Source organism: Moschus berezovskii, chromosome 2, assembly GCF_049115385.1.
Source record: "Moschus berezovskii isolate FMDL1 chromosome 2, NW_MosBer_1.0, whole genome shotgun sequence".
Taxonomy (NCBI): Eukaryota; Metazoa; Chordata; class Mammalia; order Artiodactyla; family Moschidae; genus Moschus; species Moschus berezovskii.
This window is the reverse complement of record NC_142461.1, coordinates 18,184,871-18,207,231: the sequence shown is the minus strand read 5'-3', so window position 1 is coordinate 18,207,231 and position 22,361 is coordinate 18,184,871. Positions and strand designations below refer to the sequence as shown.

The 22,361-nt window shown below is 38.2% G+C and overlaps 1 protein-coding gene across 15 annotated transcripts in view; it reads right to left on the bottom strand.

Annotated features, from left to right (window-relative positions):
• TRIP12 (thyroid hormone receptor interactor 12) overlaps positions 1 to 22,361 on the bottom strand; it is a 151,860-nt gene that overhangs the window by 99,903 nt on the left and 29,596 nt on the right. For all 15 annotated transcript variants that reach the window (XM_088845055.1, XM_055397299.2, XM_055397296.2 and 12 more), the window contains exon 2: positions 4,605 to 4,751. In XM_088845055.1, coding sequence (XP_088701181.1) covers positions 4,605 to 4,702 — 98 coding nt within the window. In that variant the 5' untranslated portion in view covers positions 4,703 to 4,751. The remainder of the gene's footprint in view (positions 1 to 4,604; positions 4,752 to 22,361) is intronic.

Genomic DNA, 22,361 nt, shown 5'->3' with positions numbered 1-22,361 from the left:
TCAAACATTTTTTCACACCATTAAAAAAAAAAACACTGACAGAACTAAGAAGAAAATTTTATTCTGGGAGAAAGCAAAGGAAGAAAATAAAGATATACCTGATATACCTGACTACCTAAACTTAAAATCTACCATAAATTAGTACTAGAACAAGTAATAAACAAAAAATACTAGCCCATCTCTGTAGGTTGATTCCCTTTTCATAAAGGGTTCTAAGAAAAGAACAAGCATCCTCAAAATTAAGAGAAAAGGGACACTAAGACAACTCACAAAATACATAAAAATGGCCAATATGTGGGGAAGACCTTCAACTCTATGGTAACCAAAGAAACAGTAACTTTAACCAAAGGAATCCCTTTTCCCCACAAACTTCTACTAAAAATGGTGTTCTGTATTGACCAGGATTTAAAGAACGAGGCATTTTCACAAAGTGTTAGTAGGAGTATAAATTGGTTTATTCAAAACAAGGAAAAAAAAAAAAGTGACTCGATCTTTCTGAAAGACAAGTTAGCATTCTGTTAAAGAAGTCTTCAGGGACTTCTTGGTGGTCCAGTGGTTAAGACTCTGTGCTTTCAATGCAGGGGACATGGGCTCAATCCCTGGTTGGGGAACTAAGATTCCACATGCCATGCAGCACCAAAAAAATAAAGTCTTCAAAATAATTCCTATCCTTGGGTCCTATGAATCTACTGCAGGAATCTGACTCAATAAAATCAGAATCATACTCAAATGTGATAGGCATGGCAGCAATATATTTTACAGAAAAAAAAATGAGGGAAAAAACTAGAAGCCATAATTCAAATCATGGAGGAGAAACAGAGCAGAAATATGAACCATCATTATCTCTGGGTAGGATTAAATTTATCTTAATTCTTTAATTCTCCAGAAGCATCCAATTTTCTGTTCTCATCATGCTGTGTTTTTATAACAAAGTCAAACAAACCTTCACTACAGCAACCTTAACTGAAGACTGAATTCAATCCTACCACTGACATTTGAGAAAAACAAACAGAAAAAGCTAATGAAAATGCTAATGAATGGCCAAGAGGGAGGGATAGCCTGCAAATAACTGTGCTAGCAGTGGGAAGGCTAGGTAATATCTCTCAGAGCAAGCCCACACACAAGCAGAAGTGAAGGATTTCCTCAAGAGAACACACAGCAAGGAACAGATCAATGGTAGCCCAACAAATTATGGAAGAAGGGAGAAGAGAAAAACAACAGAAGAGGGGAAAGATATCTAGTTTCCTTAGGAATAGAGATGAAGAATGGGTGAAAAACAACAGAGGGAATAATCAAAAGAAAATAAATATATCCCAAAGATTCAAGTTTCTTTTACCTTATGGATGAACTAAACCTTTTCTTCTTAAGGCAAAAAAAGGTAAGTGACCTTGATTTGAGAAAAAGACAAAAGTGGTCACAGAAAGGAAGCTACACAAAAAAGGACACGTTCACCCAAGTTGGGAAGGAAACAGAGCGAATCAAAAATGAATGAATTAAATTCTAGGAGGGAAAAAACTTAAATTCTAAACTGAAAAGAGTTAAATAACTTTCAGTTTTAAGTACTTCACGCCCTCCTGTAAGTCTTTCATCATCTGGATCAAGTGGTTTGTGCAGCAAGAACAGTTGGCATAAAGAAAGGAATCAGACTGGAGACTGAAGCAGTCAAAAAATCAAGTCCTGTCTCTACACAGCAGTGGTGTAAAGCTGAGCAAGCATTTATAAAACAGGGACTACATATTTACTAGCACACAGCTTCTGTTGGGTCTTAAAGTGAATGAATATGTATACCTGCTGGAGTAGATGCTGTTATTATTACCACTATTTCAATCACTGAACCACCGTGAATACATCCACAAGACCAAAACAACTGTGTTTTGGAAACAAAAGTCACAATAATAGTAGTATTTTACTTAGGAAAGCTAGGCCACAGGAATCTGGTTAAAAGAATGGAAAATACAGTTACAACTGCTCTCTCCCAATTAATGCCAATCCTCTCACTCCCCAACATCCCTGGAGAGGTTTCTCAGAAGTTATATAATTGGTACTACAGCACACTCCAGTGGGGCTTCACAAGTCAGTCTGGGGTTGAGGTCCTTTCCAGTCCTGACAATCTATCACAAACAAAGCTCGCTAAAATGGCAAAATGAGATTCAGATATGCAAATATATTGTTATTTGCATTCTTAGCCAAACTGATAAAGACTTTTAGGCAGAAGTTCCAAATTCCTACGTCCTGATCATAATTATACTTCTCCACATAAAAATAGGAAACACCTAAACAATCAAAATTACTAAATTATGGTATTAACCACACAACTAGACATGAAGACTTTAAAAGTCATGTTTTTAAACAATTTTTAAAGACAGGAAACAACACATATGATACTAGACTTCAAAAAAGTGAATAAACCCTCTTTTGTGTACTATTTTTGCCAGGAAATGTTTCTTGAAAACATAAAAGTTGAAATCATGAGAGATGGAAATGAGGCTGCATTACTGAAAGGGAGGAAGGATTCAAGTCTTACAAAAACTCCTAATTACACCTTGCTTTATGTATTTTGGCATGTTTCTGCCATTCCAAAGAAACTTAAATTTCATTATTTTCCATCAATTGAGCACATATCATTGACTGGCTTAAAGCACATAAACTTTAGGGAAAGATCCATTCAACACATCTAATTGAGTTCAATCTTGAGCACAACTTCGCTATTAAAGCCAATGGATCTTAATTAACTAGAATTAACTGGGTCTATTTGTTTTTCACTCACATTTTAAAATACATAATACAAGAGAATATTTAAATAATTTTCCCTATTACTGACGTGCAGAAAAGATAATGGTGCTGAAACATCACTGGATTTACAAAAAATATACTGTGTGACAGTGCAAAATGTTTGTCAATCATATCAAGAGTCTAAGCATAACCTGAGGATTAATATGTACAAAACTCTGTTTGAAAAGTACAAGTAATATATGCTCATGCATGCACATCTAGTATTGCTCAGCGGGTGAAGAATCCGTCTGCGATGCAGGAGACACAGGAGATATAGGTTCGATCCCTAGGTGGGGAAGATCCCCCTGGAGAAGGAACTGGCAACCTCTCCCAGTATTCTTGCCTGGGAAATATCACAAACAGAGGAGCCTGAGGAGCTATGATCCACAGGGTCACAAAAGAGTTGGACACAAATGAACCACTAAGCACACGCACATGCACGTGCATGCACGTGGAGGAATGGGTCAGTGTTAGCAGTGATTCTAAGTGGACTGTGAAAATATGACGTTTTTCTTTATACTTCCCCGTATTTTCCAAGTTGTCAAAAATATGTAACATTTTTGTAATGGGGGGGTGATATGGCTACTCCAAAGGATAATCTAAATGTAAAAAAAAGTAAAAAATTAAGAACAAAACTCTGTACTAAGCATTGTTCTAAAATTTAACATACAATAATACTGAAATTAACTAATTACACTGTAAAATAAGTATCCTCACTGTATGGACTTAAAAAAAAGCGAGGCTTTCTGAAGGATATATAACAAAGGACCCACAGCTATTTCACAAGAGACAAAAATTACACACAAACTGTCCTACCCCAATGTCCAAATGTTCAACCACTAAAATAGCCTGACATGAGCAAGATTTACTTCAATTTTTTCTTTACATTTGACAATTTACCTTTTATAAGTATATAAAATATTTATAAATTATATATATATATTTACTAGGCAATATACTGGAGAAGGAAATAGCAACTCACTCCAGCATTACTGCCTGGGAAATTCCATGGATTCTGGTGGGCTACAGTCCATGGGGTCACTAAGAGTTGGACATGATTTAGTGACTAAACAAGATAAAATATACATGGTAATGGCTCAAAATGTTGCATAAGGTAAACTTATTAGAATTTAGCCACAATCTACTTTAATCTATGAGTCCATGCACTGGAAAAGTAGGTCCAAGCAAATCTGAGTATGTTATACATAAAATGAGAATACTTAGCTAAATCAGACATGGAATTCAACATTCAGCAGAATGTATCTGATTCTTCATATTACCTCCTATACAACGACTCCAACTAAAAAAGACCAACTCAACATTAAACACTGAGAATGGATGTGCTAATAGACAACCTCACCAGCCTGTCAGCATCCATGTGTAGTCAAAAAATAAGATGGGGAAAAAACTCAAAAGTTAGGTAACAAAACTCAAGATCTTAAAACAAATGAAGGTTCCTTTCAAATAAGGTAAATAAACCAAGTCACAACACACATGAAGGAAGGGATCACCAATGGTTGAAAGGTATGTTGTAGCCTGTGTATAAGACAGTGAGGAGAAAGAAAAGGGACCAACAAAACATGATGTGCCACATGTTAACAACCCAGAGATCAAGTTTTGATAAAGACTGAGAACTATTTTTTGAGCCTGGGGGTGGGGGTGGGAATGATTAAATAATCGCTCTGAATTCCAGTTTTGTGCTACCTAGCTCAAAAATTAGAAAAGAAATTCCCATTTACAGTGAACCATTTAAGCTCTGGTCCATATAGTGAGGTTTTAAAAAAAACTTTCTTTAATCCCAGTTTCTTTTAAAATTACCATTAAATACATACCTTCCTCCTATTGAGTCGTCTTGTGGTTGGGCCCCGGCAGTGTTCCTCTGTGAACGTCGCAGTGACCCCCCTGGATTGTTATTAGGCCGGTTGGACATTGGCACCTCTCTCTTGAAGGGACATACCCTTTCTAGACACTACCATTCACTAAAAGGAAAAAAAAGAGAAAAAAATAAAGTGTCAACTATATATGATACAACACCAAAAATGAAGGAACCATAAAAGAGGAAACTCTATATATACAGTTTGGTCAGACAGCCTTCACCAACACTGCACTGTCTTAAACTGTGAAGTCTGGTCGATTAATGTGTCATCAAGTGTTGCTCAGTCATGTCTGATTCTTTGTGACTCCATGGACTGTAGCCCACCAGGCTCCTCTGCCCACAGGGATTTTCCAGGCAAGAATACTGGAGTGGGTTGCCAGTTCCTTCTCCAAGGGATCTTTCCAACCCAGGGATCAAATCCAGGTCTCTCCACATTGCAGATTCTTTACTATCTGAGCCACCAGGGACGCCCCATAAACTGTCAGGACTATATTAAATTCAAGGCATTAAGTCCAGAACCCAGCACATAAAACTACTTATATTTCTCATGGAATGACCAAGAAATTCCCAACTCAAAAAAAAAAAAAAAAGAGCACAAGTAGAAATCTTTGTTTCCACATTTCTAGTAAAGGAAAGGGGCACTGCATCTAAAGTCAGAACACCTTGGCTAAAGACCTGTCACAGAACAGATTTTTAAAGGAGCCTGCCTTTGTACAATCCACAACCTCTAGCCTCAGATTCCCCAGCCACAGAACAGAAACAACGTATGCCATGGGTACTTCACAGTACTGCTGTGGCCAAATGAAACCATGAATACAAAGGAAATGACAAAGCTGTAATATCTTAATGGAGAAACTAGGAAAAAGCAGCTCAAGTACAGTAAACTGAGAAATGGCCCCAGATCTCCTGGATTTCAACATCAGCTGTGCTGGCTCTGACTCCATACAAGAAACTTACTCTCTAGATTTGTTTACCTCTTTTGTAAAATCAATTATCATCTACCTCATGGAGATGTTAGCAATAAGAAATTTGTGAACATAGTTCGTAAGTGTAGTAACAATTTAGTTCAAAACAGAGTTCTTAATTTGTCTGAACTTTTTATCTTTCTATAAGAAACTAATACACAGGAAAAAAGGCTGATACGCAAAGAAAATGAATTTAGCTGATAAAATAGGTCAAAGTTACTATATAGAGAGAAAAAACTACAATTTTTATAAGTCAAATCTAACACTAGTTTTAAATCTCCAGTCAAATTCCAAGTACGGTTCTTCAGTTAACTTCTATTTATTGGGGAGGGAACAGAAGGACTAATCATATGACATTACAAAAGTTGTGCCAAAAAGAATGTAAATTAATCATAACTCAATCTATTACTGGATTTTAAGAGATTTCCATCCACTGTAACAGCAAAGTGGGTTTTCTTTTGAGTCACATACTGACCCAATTCAGTAGAAAAGGGCTATTTCTATCACACATTACCACACCACCAATTAATATACTAAATAAAATAAACTTTAGTCAGAAGGTTCAAATTACTAATAGAATTACTCTCAATTTTAGAAAGAAAAAAAGAGAAAATAGTATGCAAACATTAAAAAAGAAAGGAAATTTCAATTTACATGAACTGAGGAAATTTCAATTTACATGAACTCTCCCAGATATGCTACAGGAAAAACAGTATAATTTCCATCTATGTGTACATATAAATTTAGAAGGTTTGCATATGTATGTTCATGTATTATCTACACATTAAAAATTGGGAGAAATAAATTCATAAATCAGATACTGTTAATTTAACCCCTCCCCTCTGTCCTTATCACTAGTCTCACTTTCCATGGTTTCAGTTACCTACCTGATCAGCCACGGTACAAAATATTGAATTAAGAATTAGTTTTCAATTACAATTTTCAAATTAAACTTTTCAATTACAATTTTCAAAGTAAAGTTTTCAATTCCAAATAGCTGGTGAAACCACATGCCATCCGTGTCTGTCCCACTCAGAATGTGAATCACCCCTCCATCCCCTGCGTCCACTATATATATGCTCCCCACCCATTAGTATAAGAAAAACACACAGGAAGTTCAGAACTCAGTACTATCTATGACGTCAGGAATCTACCGAAGATCTTGAAACGTATCCCCCTGAAGAGAACTGGGTCTGAGATGAAAGGAGTAATTTTTGTTCCCTATTCTTTGAAAGCGATAAGGTAGGTCATTTGATTACAAACGTTGGGCTCTTGAGTCAAACTGCCTCTGACTAAGTTCAGATCTTAATTCCAATATCAACAAAATGTATGACCTCGTATGGCTTCCCTGGTGGCTCAGACAGTAAAGAATCTGCTGCAATGCAGGAGACTGCCTGCAATGCACAAGACCTAGGTTTGATCCCTGGGTCCAGAAGATCCCTCGAGAAGAAAACCGCAACCCATTCCAATATTTTTGCTGGGACAATCCCATGGACAGAGGAGCCTGGCAGGCTGCAGTCCATGGGGTCACAGGAGTCGGACACAAATTAGCAACTAAATCACCACCACCAAGAATTAAATGAAAGACCCATCTATTTCAGCATTCATTCATACCATCTTGCCTGGACCCCCAACAGTGTGAACACAAGAGAATAGCATGATACTGTTCCTTTCACTTTGAAAAGCAAAGAAAACTATTATTAAAGAGGGTTAGATCTTACCTGCCCACTTTTGGCTATTAAATGCCTACTGTATGTCATGTGGCATTAAGTGATTGAAATGAACATAGATGTCATACTGGTTAATTTAACCTAAATTAAAGTAAAATGACCTTAATAATGCTCCCAAAACCTTCAGAGTTTGTCAATCAGCACCAGGCGATTCACGGATAATTCTTGAAATTTAAGAGAGGAAAAGTGGCAAGTAAGAAGACATTTATCGAAGTGCTATCTGCTTTTAAAGCATAAACTGCTCTTTAAGTAAGGAGGCCAGGCTCTGTAAAACACTGGAGTTTGAATTGCCCAAAAGTAAATATGAGAGTAACATATAATACACATAGGATCTCGCCCTCTGCCAGTTATCAACAATCAGACACAGAAGGGACCCTTGGGGGTGATCAAGTTCAATGCCCTACATTACAGACAATTCCAAATGAAGAAAGTTCAAGTCATCTGATGAGGAACTAGTCCTCTGAACCCTGATATGCAGGCAACCTATCCCCTCTATAGAGTTCACTACGACTTCAAATTCTCAAAATTTAACTCTTTGGCTCCAGACATGAGACCAAAAATCACCATGCAATAATTTCCTTCTTGCTATGTGAGTATTCTATGCTGTCTTCACCAGTTAGTATACCTACCATATTTTATTAATTAAATTTTAAAACACAAAGTTAGAGTTACACTAATAAAAAAACTACACTGCTGAAAATTGTTTTGACAAACTGAAATGAAAACGAACTCAAAGATTCCATCTTAATAGGCATCTCATAATGCAGAAGCTAGAAGGTTTAAGGTTTAAGTCCAGTCTACTAATTAACTCTTTCAAGTACTGAGATACATGAGTCTTCTAACCATGGATTATATGCTTTCATTTCAGTGGAAATAATCACCAATATTTTCCACATGAAACCTTTGACATTAATTCCTAAAGCACTGAAATCAAAGAGATGCCATATATGACTTTGATTCAATAGAAAATGCATAAAAACACTGATATGTTCAAGATTGAAAGCAAAATCATAGAACAGATAGATGGTTACCAGAAGCAGGGTACAGGGGGTGGGCCAAATGGGTAAAGGAAGTCAAAAGGCAGAAACGTCCAGCTGTCAAGGAAGTTTTATTATTATAGGAATTTAATATACAGCATGATGATTAAGTTACTATTACTGTACTGCATGTTTGAAAGTTGCTAAGAAAGTAGATCTTGGAAAAAATTCTGTATATATGGTGATGGATGTTAACTATACTTCGTAATCATTCTGCAATATATACAAATATCAAATCATTATGCTGGGTATCGGAAACTAATACGATGATGGATTCCAATTATACCTCAATTAAAAAAAAAAAACTGCCCTGCAAACAAACTCATAACTTTGTTCACAGCTCTTAGCATCAACAAATTTACCCACTGTATAGGTTAAATGGCATATGAATTTTATGTGAAAATGTGTTTACCTCTTCAGGCAAACAATTTCTTCAGGAAAAAAAGAACTGTATTATTAATCTACATTTTAAAATTCATTCTCAAAGTTTCATAAGGACATTCTTTCAATAAAATTTCAACTGTAAACATTCTGGAAATTAAGTTTCCTTTAATTTCACAATTCAAAATCACAGAAGAGAGGTTAAGGCTAGGAGAAAAAATTAACTAAAGTTATATTTAACTTGGTATATAGAAGATATGGTACTTCTTCCTAGTCAAATGGCCAAAAGTATGAAGGAAAATAAGTTAGCATTTGTGCAAAATTTTTATCACATGAAGGAAGCTGGATAGACTGGAGAATCTATCTCCAATTTAGTGACCAAGAGCAATCATGTACAGTCCCAAACCAAGCTAATACGTTTACCTATGTAACCACTATCATCTATTTGACAAGCAATTCTTAAACACTGAAGAAAAAGTTCTATTATTTTCACAGTAACAATAACACTTTTCTAAAAATCTAATAACCACAGAGTATTTGTAGAAAGTTTTCAGTTTTCAGAATTGACACTTGAAGGGAATTTTATTTATCCAACATGTTTCCCCTCCCCACTCCCCAATTTCTTACACTTTCTATTTAGATATGGTCCTCCAAAGAGACTTTGTTTGGCTTCAGATTATAAAACTGGGGTTTAATAGCAATAGTAATTAACACAATTTCCACAGCACTTTATTCGTTTATCCTAATAAACAAAATTTAAATGTGCCAATGAGTCTTATTAACCATGTTGCTTATTATTCCTACTTTACAAATAAGGAAACTGCAGCATTACAAAATTAAGTTGCCTGTATTCAACAAGTATTAGCATCTGGACATGCAGGCTGTAAGGAACAGCATCCAGAATTGTGGATGTAAACAACTGCAAACACAAGATCAAAAAGGATATGACTCACTACTATCTTAGGAGAAAGGACAGTAAGTTAAACGTACCAAGAGCAGTATTAAACAACTCTACAGTAAAATGGAATGGAAGCCACCCTAGCTTTTAATAGAAGTCACTCTGGCTTAAAGTAGGAACAACGGCCTCAAACACGACCATCTTTAAAATGGGAATGAATATCCTTTAAGCTTCCCTAAAAGCAAGGGATTGAGAGGTGCTGAGATACAGAGGCAAATAAAACAATCGGTGCTCACAAGGAGCTTATTACTGCTCTCTATCCCCCTACTCAACTATCCTACAGAAAGGCCGAGGCTCAAATCCTAGCTCTGCGTCTTAATAACAATAAGACACACAATACCTGACCTTCATCTCTGGTTCTTCCTCCGTTAAAGTATAGAGATAATACTATTAGCTTAGGGTTTAGGAAAAGAACAATTATAAGGCTCTTGGAACAGCTCCTGACACATACAGCAGCCATTTAATAGGTGCCTAAAAGTACAATATTTTTTGGGGCTCCAAAATCACTGCGGATGCTGATTGCAGCCATGAAATTAAAAGACGCTTACTCCTTGGAAGCAAAGTTATGACCAACCTAGATAGTATATTAAAAAGCAGAGACATTACTTTGCCAACAAAGGTCCGTCTAGTCAAGGCTATGGTTTTTCCCGTGATCATGTATGGATATGAGAGTTGGACTGTGAAGAAGACTGATCGCTGAAGGGTTGATGCTTTTGAACTGTGGTGTTGGAGAAGACTCTTGAGAGTCCCTTGGACTGCAAGGAGATCCAACCAGTCCATTCTAAAGGAGATCAATCCTGGGTGTTCATTGGAAGGACTGATGCTAAAGCTGAAATTCCAATACTTTGGCCACCTCATGCGACGAGTTGACTCACTGGAAAAAACTCTAATGCTGGGAAGGGTTGGGGGCGGGAGGAGAAGGGGACGACAGAGAATGAGATGGCTGGATGGCATCACCGCCTCTATGGACATGAGTTTGGGTGAACTCCGGGAGTTGGTGATGGACAGGGAGGCCTGTTCATGGGGTCGCAGAGAGTCAGACACGACTGAGCGACTGAACTGAACAACTGAAAAGTACAATAAATGACTGGTGAATCTGGAGGAAAAGGAGGGGATTCACAATGTCCAACAACTTGAATAAGATAAGAATTAGAAAAAAAAGAAAAGAATTAGGAAAAAAAGAAAAGAAGTAGAGAAGGGAAAATAACCCCTGAAATTCTATAAAACCATTTGGAACTGTTTCTTTTTCACTGTGCTTCAGGAAGGAGGTAATCTGAATACATACAGCACAGCACAGTTACAAGTCAAATGTCAAACCCTTAGTAGTTTTACCTGAGAACAGTGCAGTGTGGCTTACGAATCGTTAATGAACTAAATATCTGTTTAGCAAGCTAAACATTGGTTTCCATTAGGGAAGAGAGAAATGTATTTTCTTTCTTCCAGTTAATCAGAAAAGTTTTGTAAGAAATAAGAGCCACTGACTACAGGGAAAGGAGTAGGTTATCTGCAAATGGGGTCTGTTAAGCATTTAATTCAATTTAGGGGTATTTGAAACCATTCCGATGTCATGTTGAAATACTGTGCAACACGTAAAAATAGTTATTTCCAAATTATATTTTTCATAACTCTAGAAAGTAACATTTACTGATAAAAATACAGATTTGAAAGTGAACACTGAAATACAATGGGTAATGTTTATTTTGTGGTTACCATGTCTGAGGCAAAGTACCTTCTCCAGTTAATTTTCACAACCCTACAAAATTGGTACAGACTGGAAATAAATTTCTTTCAGAGAAACTGGCACACAGTACACTGTAATCATCGTAAGGCTACAAAACTAACTGGTAACAAGGCCAGCAAACACGTGTTTGATCTAACGTCCAGGCTCCTTATGACTACAATGTATGCCTGAATAAAAGCAGAAAAATATTCTACATTTATACCTTTTCTAAAAAATTGAAATAATAAGAGAACATGACATTCCAAGCTAGGGGAATACCTACAGACTCCTAATCCTTTTATATTTCTATGAGATAACCAGTTTAATGGAACAAACCTTAAATGAATAATTATCACGAAACATGCTAAATGGTATGAGAAGCAGTATCAAGGTAATATTGCAAACAAAAAGGGTAACTTAAATTTGCCCTCAGCAGGTTGTAAAGGTTCAATTTAAAAGGTTAGAGCTTAACAATGAAATATGAGAAAGAAAAACTAAGGAAACAATTCCATTTGCCATCATAACAAAAAGAATCAAGTACCAAGAATAAACTCTACCTAGAAGGCAATGGCAAGCCACTCCAGTACTACTGCCTAGAAAATCCCATGGATGGAGGAGCCTGGTAGGCTTCAGTCCATGGGGTCGCTAAGGGCTGGACACAACTGAGCGACTTCACTTTCACTTTTCACTTTCATACACTGGAGAAGGAAATGGCAACCCACTCCAGTGTTCTTGCCTGGAGAATCCCAGGGACAGGGGAGCCTGGTGGGCTTCCGTCTATGGGGTCACACAGAGTCGGACACGACTGAAGTGACTTAGCAGCAGCAGCAAGGAGACTTCCCCAGGTGGTGCTAATGGTAAAGAACCTGCCTGCCAATGCAGGTTAGACCTAAGACTCGCAAGTTCAATCCCTGGATCGGGAAGATTCCCTGGAGAAGGGAATGGCAATCCACTCCAGTGTTCTTGCCTGGAGAATTCCATGGACAGAGGAGCCTGGCAGGCTACAGTTCATGGGGTCGCACAAAGCTAGACACAACTGAAGCAACTGAGCACAGCATGGCACGGCAAGGAGACAAAAGAGGGCTTCCCTGATGGCTCAGTGGTGAAAAATCCACCTGCCCATGCAGGAGACAGGTTTTGATTCCTGGGTTGGGAAGATCCCCTGGAAAAGGAAAAGACAACCCAGTCCAGTATTCTTGCCAGGAAAATCCCATGCACAGAGGAGCCTAGTAGACTACAGTCCATGGGGTCCCAAAGAGTCAGACATGACTTAGTAACTAACCGACAACAACAGGAGGTAAAAGACCTGTACTCTGAAAACTCTTAAGATGCTGATGAAAGAAATAGACAACACAAACAGATGGAAAGATATATCATGTTCTTGGATTGGAAGAAATTGATTTTGTTAAAATGACCATACTACCCAAGGCAATCCACATATTCAATACAATCCCTACCAAATTATGAAGGGCACTTTTCACAGAACTAGAACCAAGAAAAATTTGTTTTAAATTTGTATAGAATCACTAAAGATCCCAAAGAGCAAAAGCAATCTCGGGAAAGAGAGCTGGCAGCGCCAGGCTCCTTGACTTAAGACTACACTACAAAGCTCGTCACCAAAACAGTCTGGTATTGGCACAAAAACAGACATGTAGAACAATGAGACCAGACAGAAAGGCCAGAAATAAATCCATGCACCTATGGTCAATTAAGCAATGACAGAGGAGGTAAGAATATACAATGGAGAAAAGAAAACCGCTTCAATAATGGATGCTACGAACATGATGGCCACATGTAAAAGACTGAAATTAAGAGCATTCTCTAACACCAGGACCTAGTTAAACTAGTTTTTGCACAGCAAAGATAACCATAAACAAAAAGAAAACCTACAGACTAGGAGAAAATATTTGCAAACAATGAGACCGACAAGGAATTAAGTCCCAAAATATGCAAATAGTTCATGTGGTTTAATACAAAAATAAATAAATAAATAGGCAGAAGACCTATACAGACATTTCTCCAAAGACATCCAAGTGTCCAACAGGCATGTGAAAAGATGTTCAATAGTGCAAACTTAAGAGAACTGCAAATCACAACTACACTGAGGTACCACCTCAGACCTGTCAGAATGGCCATCATTGACAAGTCTACAGATAATGCTAGAAAGGGAGGGTGTGGAGAAAAAGGAATCCTCCTACCTTGCTGGTGGGAATGCAAAATGGCACAGCCACTATGGAGAACAGTATGGGGGTTCCTTAAACTAAAAACAAGCGTTATCATATGATCTTGCAATCCCACTCCTGGACATCTATCCAGAGAAAATTGTAATTCAGAAAGATACATATTCCAATAGTTATAGTAGCACTATTTACAATATCTTAAGACATGGAAGCAATCTAAATGTCCATGGATAAAGAAGACATGACCAAAAAAAAAGAGGTAGCATTTATTTATAAAATGGAGTATTACTCAGCCATAAAAATATGAAGTGATACTACTCACAGCACCATGAATGGATATAGAGATTATGAGATTAAGTAAATCAGACTGAAAAAGATAAGCCTCATCTGATATAACTCATACATGGGATCTAAAAAATGATACAAATGAACCTGTTTGCAAAACAGAAATAAACTCACATAGAAAAAAACTTAGTTCCCAATGGGAACAGCAGGAGAGTGGTGGGGGAGGACAGATTAGCAATCTGGGACTATCAGCTATACACTATGATACATAAAATAGATTAACAACAAGGACCTATTCTATAGCACAAGGAACTATATTCACTATCTTGTAATAACCTATAATGGAAAAGAATCTGAAAAAACATACATGTATGTACAATGGAATCACTTTCAGTTCAGTTCAGTCGCTCAGTCGTGTCCGACTCTGTGAACCCATGAACTGCAGCAAGCCAGGCTTCCCTGTTCATCACCAACTCCCATCGAGTCGGTGATGCCATCCAACCATCATCTTATCCTCTGTCGTCCCCTTCTCCTCCTGCCCCCAATCCCTCCCAGCATCAGGGTCTTTTCCAATGAGTCAACTCTTTGCATGAGGTGGCCAAAGTACTGGAGTTTCAGTTTCAACATCAGTCCTTACGGTGAACACCCAGGACTGATTTCCTTTAGGATGGACTGGTTGGATCTCCTTGCAGTCCAAGGGACTCTCAAGAGTCTTCTCCAACACCACAGTTCAAAAGCATCAATTCTTCAGTGCTCAGCTTTCTTCACAGTCCAACTCTCACATCCATACATGACCACTGGAAAAACCATAGAATCACTTTACTGTACACCTGAAAAAAGTCTAGAATTGTATTTATCAAACTTCAGCATACTTTGCATTAAAATATCACTCCAGTTTCTGATGCTAAGGGTTAAGAAGTTTTTTAAAACATATAAAGAACTTTGGTAACTGTTTATCTTTTCAATGCCATATGACAGAAACTAACAGGCTCACCTAGGAATTACTAAATTTTTCTAAAAGAACATTAACTTTGTTATTTCCTATTAATTAGGGTTTCAGACAATAAATTTTTATGTTGGAACTCCCCTGACGGTCCAGTGGTTAAGACTGTGGTTCCAATGCAGGGGGTGCAGGTTCCAAACCTGGCTGAGAAACTAAGATCCGACACGCAACTAAGTCCACAACTAGAGGGTACGTGCACCGCAACAAAAGATCCTGCGTGATGCAACGAAGATCCTGTGTGCCACAATTAAGACCTGACACAGCCAAAAAAATAAAAAGTCTTGAGCATATTTATATATGTAAAGAAAATGAATGAAAGAAAAGGACTAGGAAGAAGGTACAGTCTACTAACAAGATCATACAGGAGGAAAAGAAAGAATTAAGAGCACAGGTCTTAGATTAGAAGAAAAGCACATCAATCTCCAAGACAAGAAATGACAAATGGCAGCAAGGATGTACATGCCTAACTTAACAAAACCTGGATTTCAAAGTATGAGACCAGCAAGGGAGAATGGGGATTTCAAAGAGTTCCCTAACACAGAACAGGGAACGGAGCTGACTATGGGAACAGAGGACTGCCCAGCGACACGAAGAACCTACCAAGATTGGAAATCACAAACCTAAGTGCCAGTCCACACCTGAAGTAATTTTCTCATTTATGTAGGAGCAAACTCTCATCCAGAGTCAACTGCTCCACAGCAACATCTATTCAGAGACGGACCGGAACAGCTGAATCCAGCTCTCCAGAATAACGGGACAAGGTACACTTTCCATGATGCCATTCTACTCCTAAACATGAATTTAACCACTTTGTATGTTTTGATCTGTCGACAGTCAATCAATTAACAGAGATGGAAAGAGGTCACAACTGACCCTCCGGAGTCCAAACTGAGTAATTTCTATACTATGCCTTCATTTACAAACAAATCACAAACGAAAGAGCTTGCAGCCAACATCTGATCTTCTAAGCATTACCCAACACTGAACAATGGAATTCAACACTGGGCACACATATTGATGCCAGCACCCCCATTTTATGACTGCAATAGGCCTTGAGACTCTACCTTATTGCCATCTGGCAAAAGTCAATGAGATTAATTTTGGCATCATTTTCACAAAGAGTACTGTTTTTTGAGTATTAAGCCACACACTTCATGCTGTAGCTCTCTGAGAAAGGTCCTGTTTCTTGTTCACTGGAAATTAAGATTCACAACTATCTCTATTAACACACTGCTGCTATTCAGTCACCCAGTCATGTCGACGCCATGGACTGCAGCACACCAGGCCACCCTGTCCCTCACCATCTCCCAGAGTTGCCCAAGTTCATGTTGACTGCATCGGTGATGCCGTCCAGCCATCTCATCCTCTGACACCCTCTTTTCCTTCAGCCCTCCATCTTTCCCAGCATCAGGGACTTTTCCAATGAGTCATCTGTTTGCATCATCAGGTGACCAAAATACTGGCGATTCAGCATCAGTCCTTACAGTGAATATTCAGGGTTGATCTCCCTTAAGATTGATTTGTTTGATCTCCCTGCTGTCCAAGGGGCTTTCAGGAGTCTTCTCCAGCACCATAGCTCAAAGGCCATCAATTCTTTGGCGTTCTGCCTTCTTTACGGCCCATCTCTCACAACCATATGTGACCACTGGGAAGGAAGACCAGAGCCTTGACTATATGGACCTTTGTCAGCAGAGTAATGTCTGTTTTTCAACAGAGAAAATTAACATATTAATTACACAATAGCTACAAATACTTGAACCTAAGCATACTTGATTCAAAAGTTTTTTTTTTAATTTAACCATGATATTATCGCAAGAACAGAAATAGGAGACAGCACGGAAATGGCTCCTTTCTTTACTTCCTCCCTGAAATCAAGAAAAATGAGCAACTGTTTAAAAAATTAAGAAGAAATCTTCACTTCCAATGAAACTAGAGAAAAGTTAGCTACACCCTAAATCAGAGAAGAAAACTTGCCAGATACAATAAAATCTGTACCAAAAAGAGGGAAAAGAGAAAGACCATGGAGTATCAAAAAAAAAAAGGGTAAGAAAATAATCTTAAAAGTTTCTATCAATGACCCTTTCTTTGAAAAAAACTATAAACTGTGAACCAAGGGCAACAAAAGATCAAAATACCTCCTCCTAGGGGCCAGCTTCCCATGCCAGATTAGCAAGGGAGGTGCTGTTCAGTAGCTAAGTTGTGTCCAACCATTTGCGTTCCCATAGCTTTCAGCATGCCAGGCTTCCCTGTTCTTCACTATCTCTTGGAGTTTGCTCAAACACATGTCCATTCAGTCGGTGATACCATACAACCATCTCATCCTCTACCATCCCCTTCTCCTCCTGCCCTCAATCTTTCCCAGTAACAGGACCTTTACCAATGAGTCAGCTTTTCACATCAGGTGGCCAAAGTACTGGAGCTTCATCACCAGTGTCAGTCCTTCCAATGAATAGTCAGGGTTGATTTCCTTTAGAATTGACTGGTTTGATCTCCTTGCAGTCCAAGAGACTCTCAAGAGTTGTCTCCAGCAACACAGTTTGAAAGCATCAATTCTTCAACACTCAGCCTTCTTTATGGTCCAACTCTCATCTCTGTACAGCACTACTGGAAAAATCATAGCTTTGACTATATGGACCTTTGCTGGCACAGTGATGTCTCTGCTTCTGAATACTCTGTCTAGATTTGTCATAGCTTTCTTTTCTCAAGGAGCAAGCAAGCGTCTTTTACTTTCATGGCTACAGTCACTGTCTGCAATGATTTTGGAGCCCAAGAACATAACATATGTCACTGTTTCCACTGTTTCTCCATCTATTTGCCATGAAGTGATGGGACCAGATACCATGATCTTAGTTTTATGAATGTTGAGTTTCAAGTCAGCTTTTTTATTCTCCTCTTTCACCCTAATCAAGAGGCTCTTTAGTTCCTCTTCACTTTCTGCCATCTGAGTGATATAATCTGCATATCTGAGGTTACTGGTTATTTCTCCCGGAAATCTTGATTCCAGCCTGTGCTTCATCCAGCCCAGAGTTTAGCATGATGTACTGGGCACAGAAGTTAAATAAGCACAGTGACAATATACAGTCCTGACGTATTCCTTTCCAAATCTGGAACCAGTCCATTGTTCCATGTCCAGTTCTAACTGTTGCTTCTTGACCTGCAAACAGTCTTATTGGGAGAAAAGTAAGGGGGTCTGGTACTCCCATCTCTTAAAGAACTTTCTACCGTTTGTTGTGATCCACATAGTCGAAGGCTAATAGCGTAGTCAATGAAGCAGATGTTTTTCTGGAATCCCCTTGCTTTTCCTATACTGCAATGAATGTTGGCAATTTGATCTCTGGTTCCTTTGCCTTTTCTAAATCCAGCCTGTACATCAGGAAGTTCTCAGTTCACGTACTGCTGAAGCCTAGCTTGAAGGATTTTGAACATCACCTTCTAGCACACAAAATGAGCACAATTGTAAGGCAGTTTGAAAATTCTGTGGCAGGTGAGAATCGAGGTGAGGCAACCAAAAAAGAAGGCAGGCAGGCATTTGTATTTAACAGGGCCCTGATTAACCAAGACAAAAAACAGCCCAGAACTGGACGAGAGAAGCAGGTAAGAGAAAGATTAAAGGAAGATCAGCTGGGCAAACAATCACTAAGTCACCAAGAAAAAGGTAACACAATGACTTTCTACCAAGATGATCTGCTCTGCTCAAAGGTAGAAAATAACCAAAAGCAAAACCGAGAATTAACTAACAGGCAGAGGAAGCAATTCAAAATGGTGAAAAGGTATTCTGAAAAAATCTGAAGGACACAAAAAGGGAGAACATGGTTAACAGAAGAAACAGGAAAAAAAATAACAATACTATTGCACAATTGTAAAAAAAATTATAATAGGAAGAAGACAATTTTAAAGAGTTTTAACTCTGCCACAGTTAGAAGGAAAATACTGTATACACTAAAAATGGAACTCTACTATCAAGGTTTTGTAAGCAAAAAAGCAGGTATGGAATACTGGGCACAGAATATATCAACTTATGTATTACTATATATGTAATAATCATTGCCTTAAAATTATCAATAGAGAATACATTAAAAAATTATTTAAATCAGATACTTTTTAGAATAGGACCCTTTAAAGCCTTTTGCATTTTGAATCATGGGCTATTTCCCTATACAAAAAATTATTTAAAAATCTATGTATGTTGCAATTTTAGCTCTATAGTGGGCGTTAGTAGGTAAAAGTAACCAGAAATAATACCTCAAAAAATTAAACATTTTTAGAGCATTCTTTTCTCAGCTCCATTTTCTTTTTAAATTATGTGATCTCATTATCAAAAACTGGAGAAACACTGCTTATTTCACAGGTTTCTGTATCCCAGGCACATGTTCATCTTCAAAAAGAATAGTAATTTTGTAATATAAATCCTGTTTCCAAGAAAACAGAGTTTTTAACTGCCTAAAACACAGACTACAGAGAATGACATACTGCCAGAGAGCTTGCATCTATCCCTGGCACCAGAAGTTTCTTTTTGTGCAACATTATAATACAATCACCAATCAACTGATCACAGTGCAGCCCAGCCCAGCCACTTCTAAGACACAGAGCAACTCAGTCCCTAATATAAATCCTATCTTAATGCATATAGCTTGTATAACCTTTCAGACTACTAATTACATTTAATAGACTATTTTTTTTCTTCTTTGTAAAAGTCTCAAGATTAGAGTCAGCAACTTCTAGTCCATTCACCAAAGATGGCTCATAGGTCCAGTTTTAACAAGTTCCAATTCTGCTGGCTACCATAATTAGCCAGTCAGTGGGGGTTGAAGGTCAGCTTACACTAGGCATTTTTAGTACATCCTCTTGAAGATGTTCCTCTCTACCTAGCCAGGAATGAACAGACAAAAGGGAAAGGTTATTGAGCTGGTAGTTTCTAAAATCTGATTCAGCTCTAATTTTATAAAACCTAATATTTATTCTCACTTTTTCTAAATGGAATACTTCTTAAATTGCTCCTTATAAAGACTTAGGAACACTACTCTTAGATACAGTGATTATCAAAATGGAAGAACTACTGAGGGAGGGAGGAGAGAATTATTTATAAATGCCTCTCCACCAAGGGACAGAGAGATGCCTGCTGGCTAAGAATCACTGTTACTGGAAATAAAATACAGGGTAGCCTACACATTACACCAAGGTGCTCCCTATGGACAAAAACAATTTTATGCTTGGCATAAAATGACCTTTAGAGCATGGGGACACACATAATAAGGCAATACTTTCAGAGTATTTTGATACATATTCTGGTTAGTGCTGTGTACTCCACCATAACAACGCAATGACAGAAGTGAATTTCTTTAACATAGCTTGTATGAGGAAGTTTGCCTGCCTTACAACAAATATTATTTCAACACTGTGATAATCACGGATTAGTACAAACTCTTGGAAACAACAGATATGTACCCTGTCATAAATAGTGTTAAATCTGGAGAATTTTTAGGAACAAATATTACTAAGTTTGTGCTAAGGCTCAGGAAAAAGAAGGTAATGACATGTAATTCAAAATCAGGGAGAAAATACACAGACCGCTACTTTAACACAAGGTGAACAATGTACAGTGCCAAATGTTTGCTTAAGATCATGTATGTCATACGGATTGCACCTAAATTCAGAAACAGTCTCAGAAAATATTTTTCAAAGGTTTATGAAAAAACAAAACACCACATTTAGAATGACATACTCAAGTACTCCCTTCAATAGCTCAGCTAGTGGAGGGTTGTAGTATTGCCTATAATGTCATACTCTAATGACCAGTGTGTCTCACATTTCTACAAATAGTAGCATTTTCACCAAAAATAAATATGTGCTAAGACTGTTTCTATACTGAGCCAGAATATATACAAACCTATAGCCAGGACAAATAACAAAAGTTGTTATTCCCAAGATTAAGTTTTTAATACAGATTGCAGGGCCCTATCAGATTAACTATTATTCAAAAGCCCCTACAGTCTTCTAATTACCTGCTAGATTTAAGAGCAGGCAGTTACACTTGTTTTGCTATCATTACATATCACCTGCTGCTGCTGCTGCTAAGTCACTTCAGTCGCGTCCGACTCTGTGTGACCACATAGACGGAAGCCCACCAGGCTCCCCCGTCCCCGGGATTCTCCAGGCAAGAACACTGGAGTGGGTTGCCATTTCCTTCTCCAATGTGTGAAAGTGAAAAGTGAAAGTGAAGTCGCTCAGTCATGTCCGACCCTTAGCGACCCCACGGACTGCAGCCTACCAGGCTCCTCCATCCATGGGATTTTCTAGGCAAGAGTACTGGAGTGGCTTGCCATTGCCTTCTCTGTACATATCACCTAATCCTATGTAATCTTTATGTGACTCCCATAGCCCATAATTAAAAACTGCCACTCATGTCCTTAGAATCCACAATTCCACTCCCATGAATCTTCCAGGAAGTCAGCCTAAACAGATACTTGCACAAGTCTGCAAGAATATATGTCACCAAACTTCTTTGGTGGTACAATGGTTAAGAATCCACCTGTTGGTGCAGGGACACGGGTTTGGTCCCTGATCCCGGAAGATTCCACATGCCACAGGGCAACAAAGCCCATGTGGCCCAGAGCCCACGCTCTGCAACAAGTCACTGCATGAGAAGCCCACGCACAGCAGAGAGCAGCCCTCACTCACCACAGCTAGAGAACGCCGATGTGCGCCCACGAAGACCAAGTGCAAGCAAACAAACAATTAAAAGGAAAGAATACATGTAACCAAGACGCCTGCTGCAATATGTCATAGAGGGAAAAACTGAAGACTGAAATATTCTCAGTAGAGAAATGGTTAAACTAGCATGTTGCAGCAGTTCTGTGGTATGCTGCATGTCTTTAAAAACAGACACAGATTTGTAAATATTACACTGATATATGGAGGGCAGAACACTTAACTGCTTCAACAGATACTTAAGATGCCTATCCGGCAGGCATCAACAGGCATCATCTTTGCCTTAAAGAAGCCTGTACTCAACTGGGAAGACACAAAATAACAATGCTTTTTGCACACTCTGGTAAGTGATATGAAAGATGGAATAGGAGAAATACAGGAAGTACAGAGAATAAGGAAGGGGAAAGAAAAAAGCTACTTGAGGTTGACTCATCAGCTAATACCTCTCTGAATCGGTATTTTAAGCTGAGACCTGAAGAATAGAGAAAGGGGGAAAATTGTGTGTATTTGTCTGAATATGCAAAGATAAAAAAGTCCTAAAAAAATATACTTAAATGTCTACAGTAGAGAAAGAGGAACTCGTGTTAAGTGCCTATGTCTTCAGTCCATTCAAATCCTGGCTCTCCACCAGAAACCTGTTACCTGGAGAAATCTCTTAACCTAGCAAAGCGTTAGTTCCCTCATCTATAAAAGGTTAACTATATTAAGTTATGAAAATCAACTGAAACACAGAAAATACAGTAAAC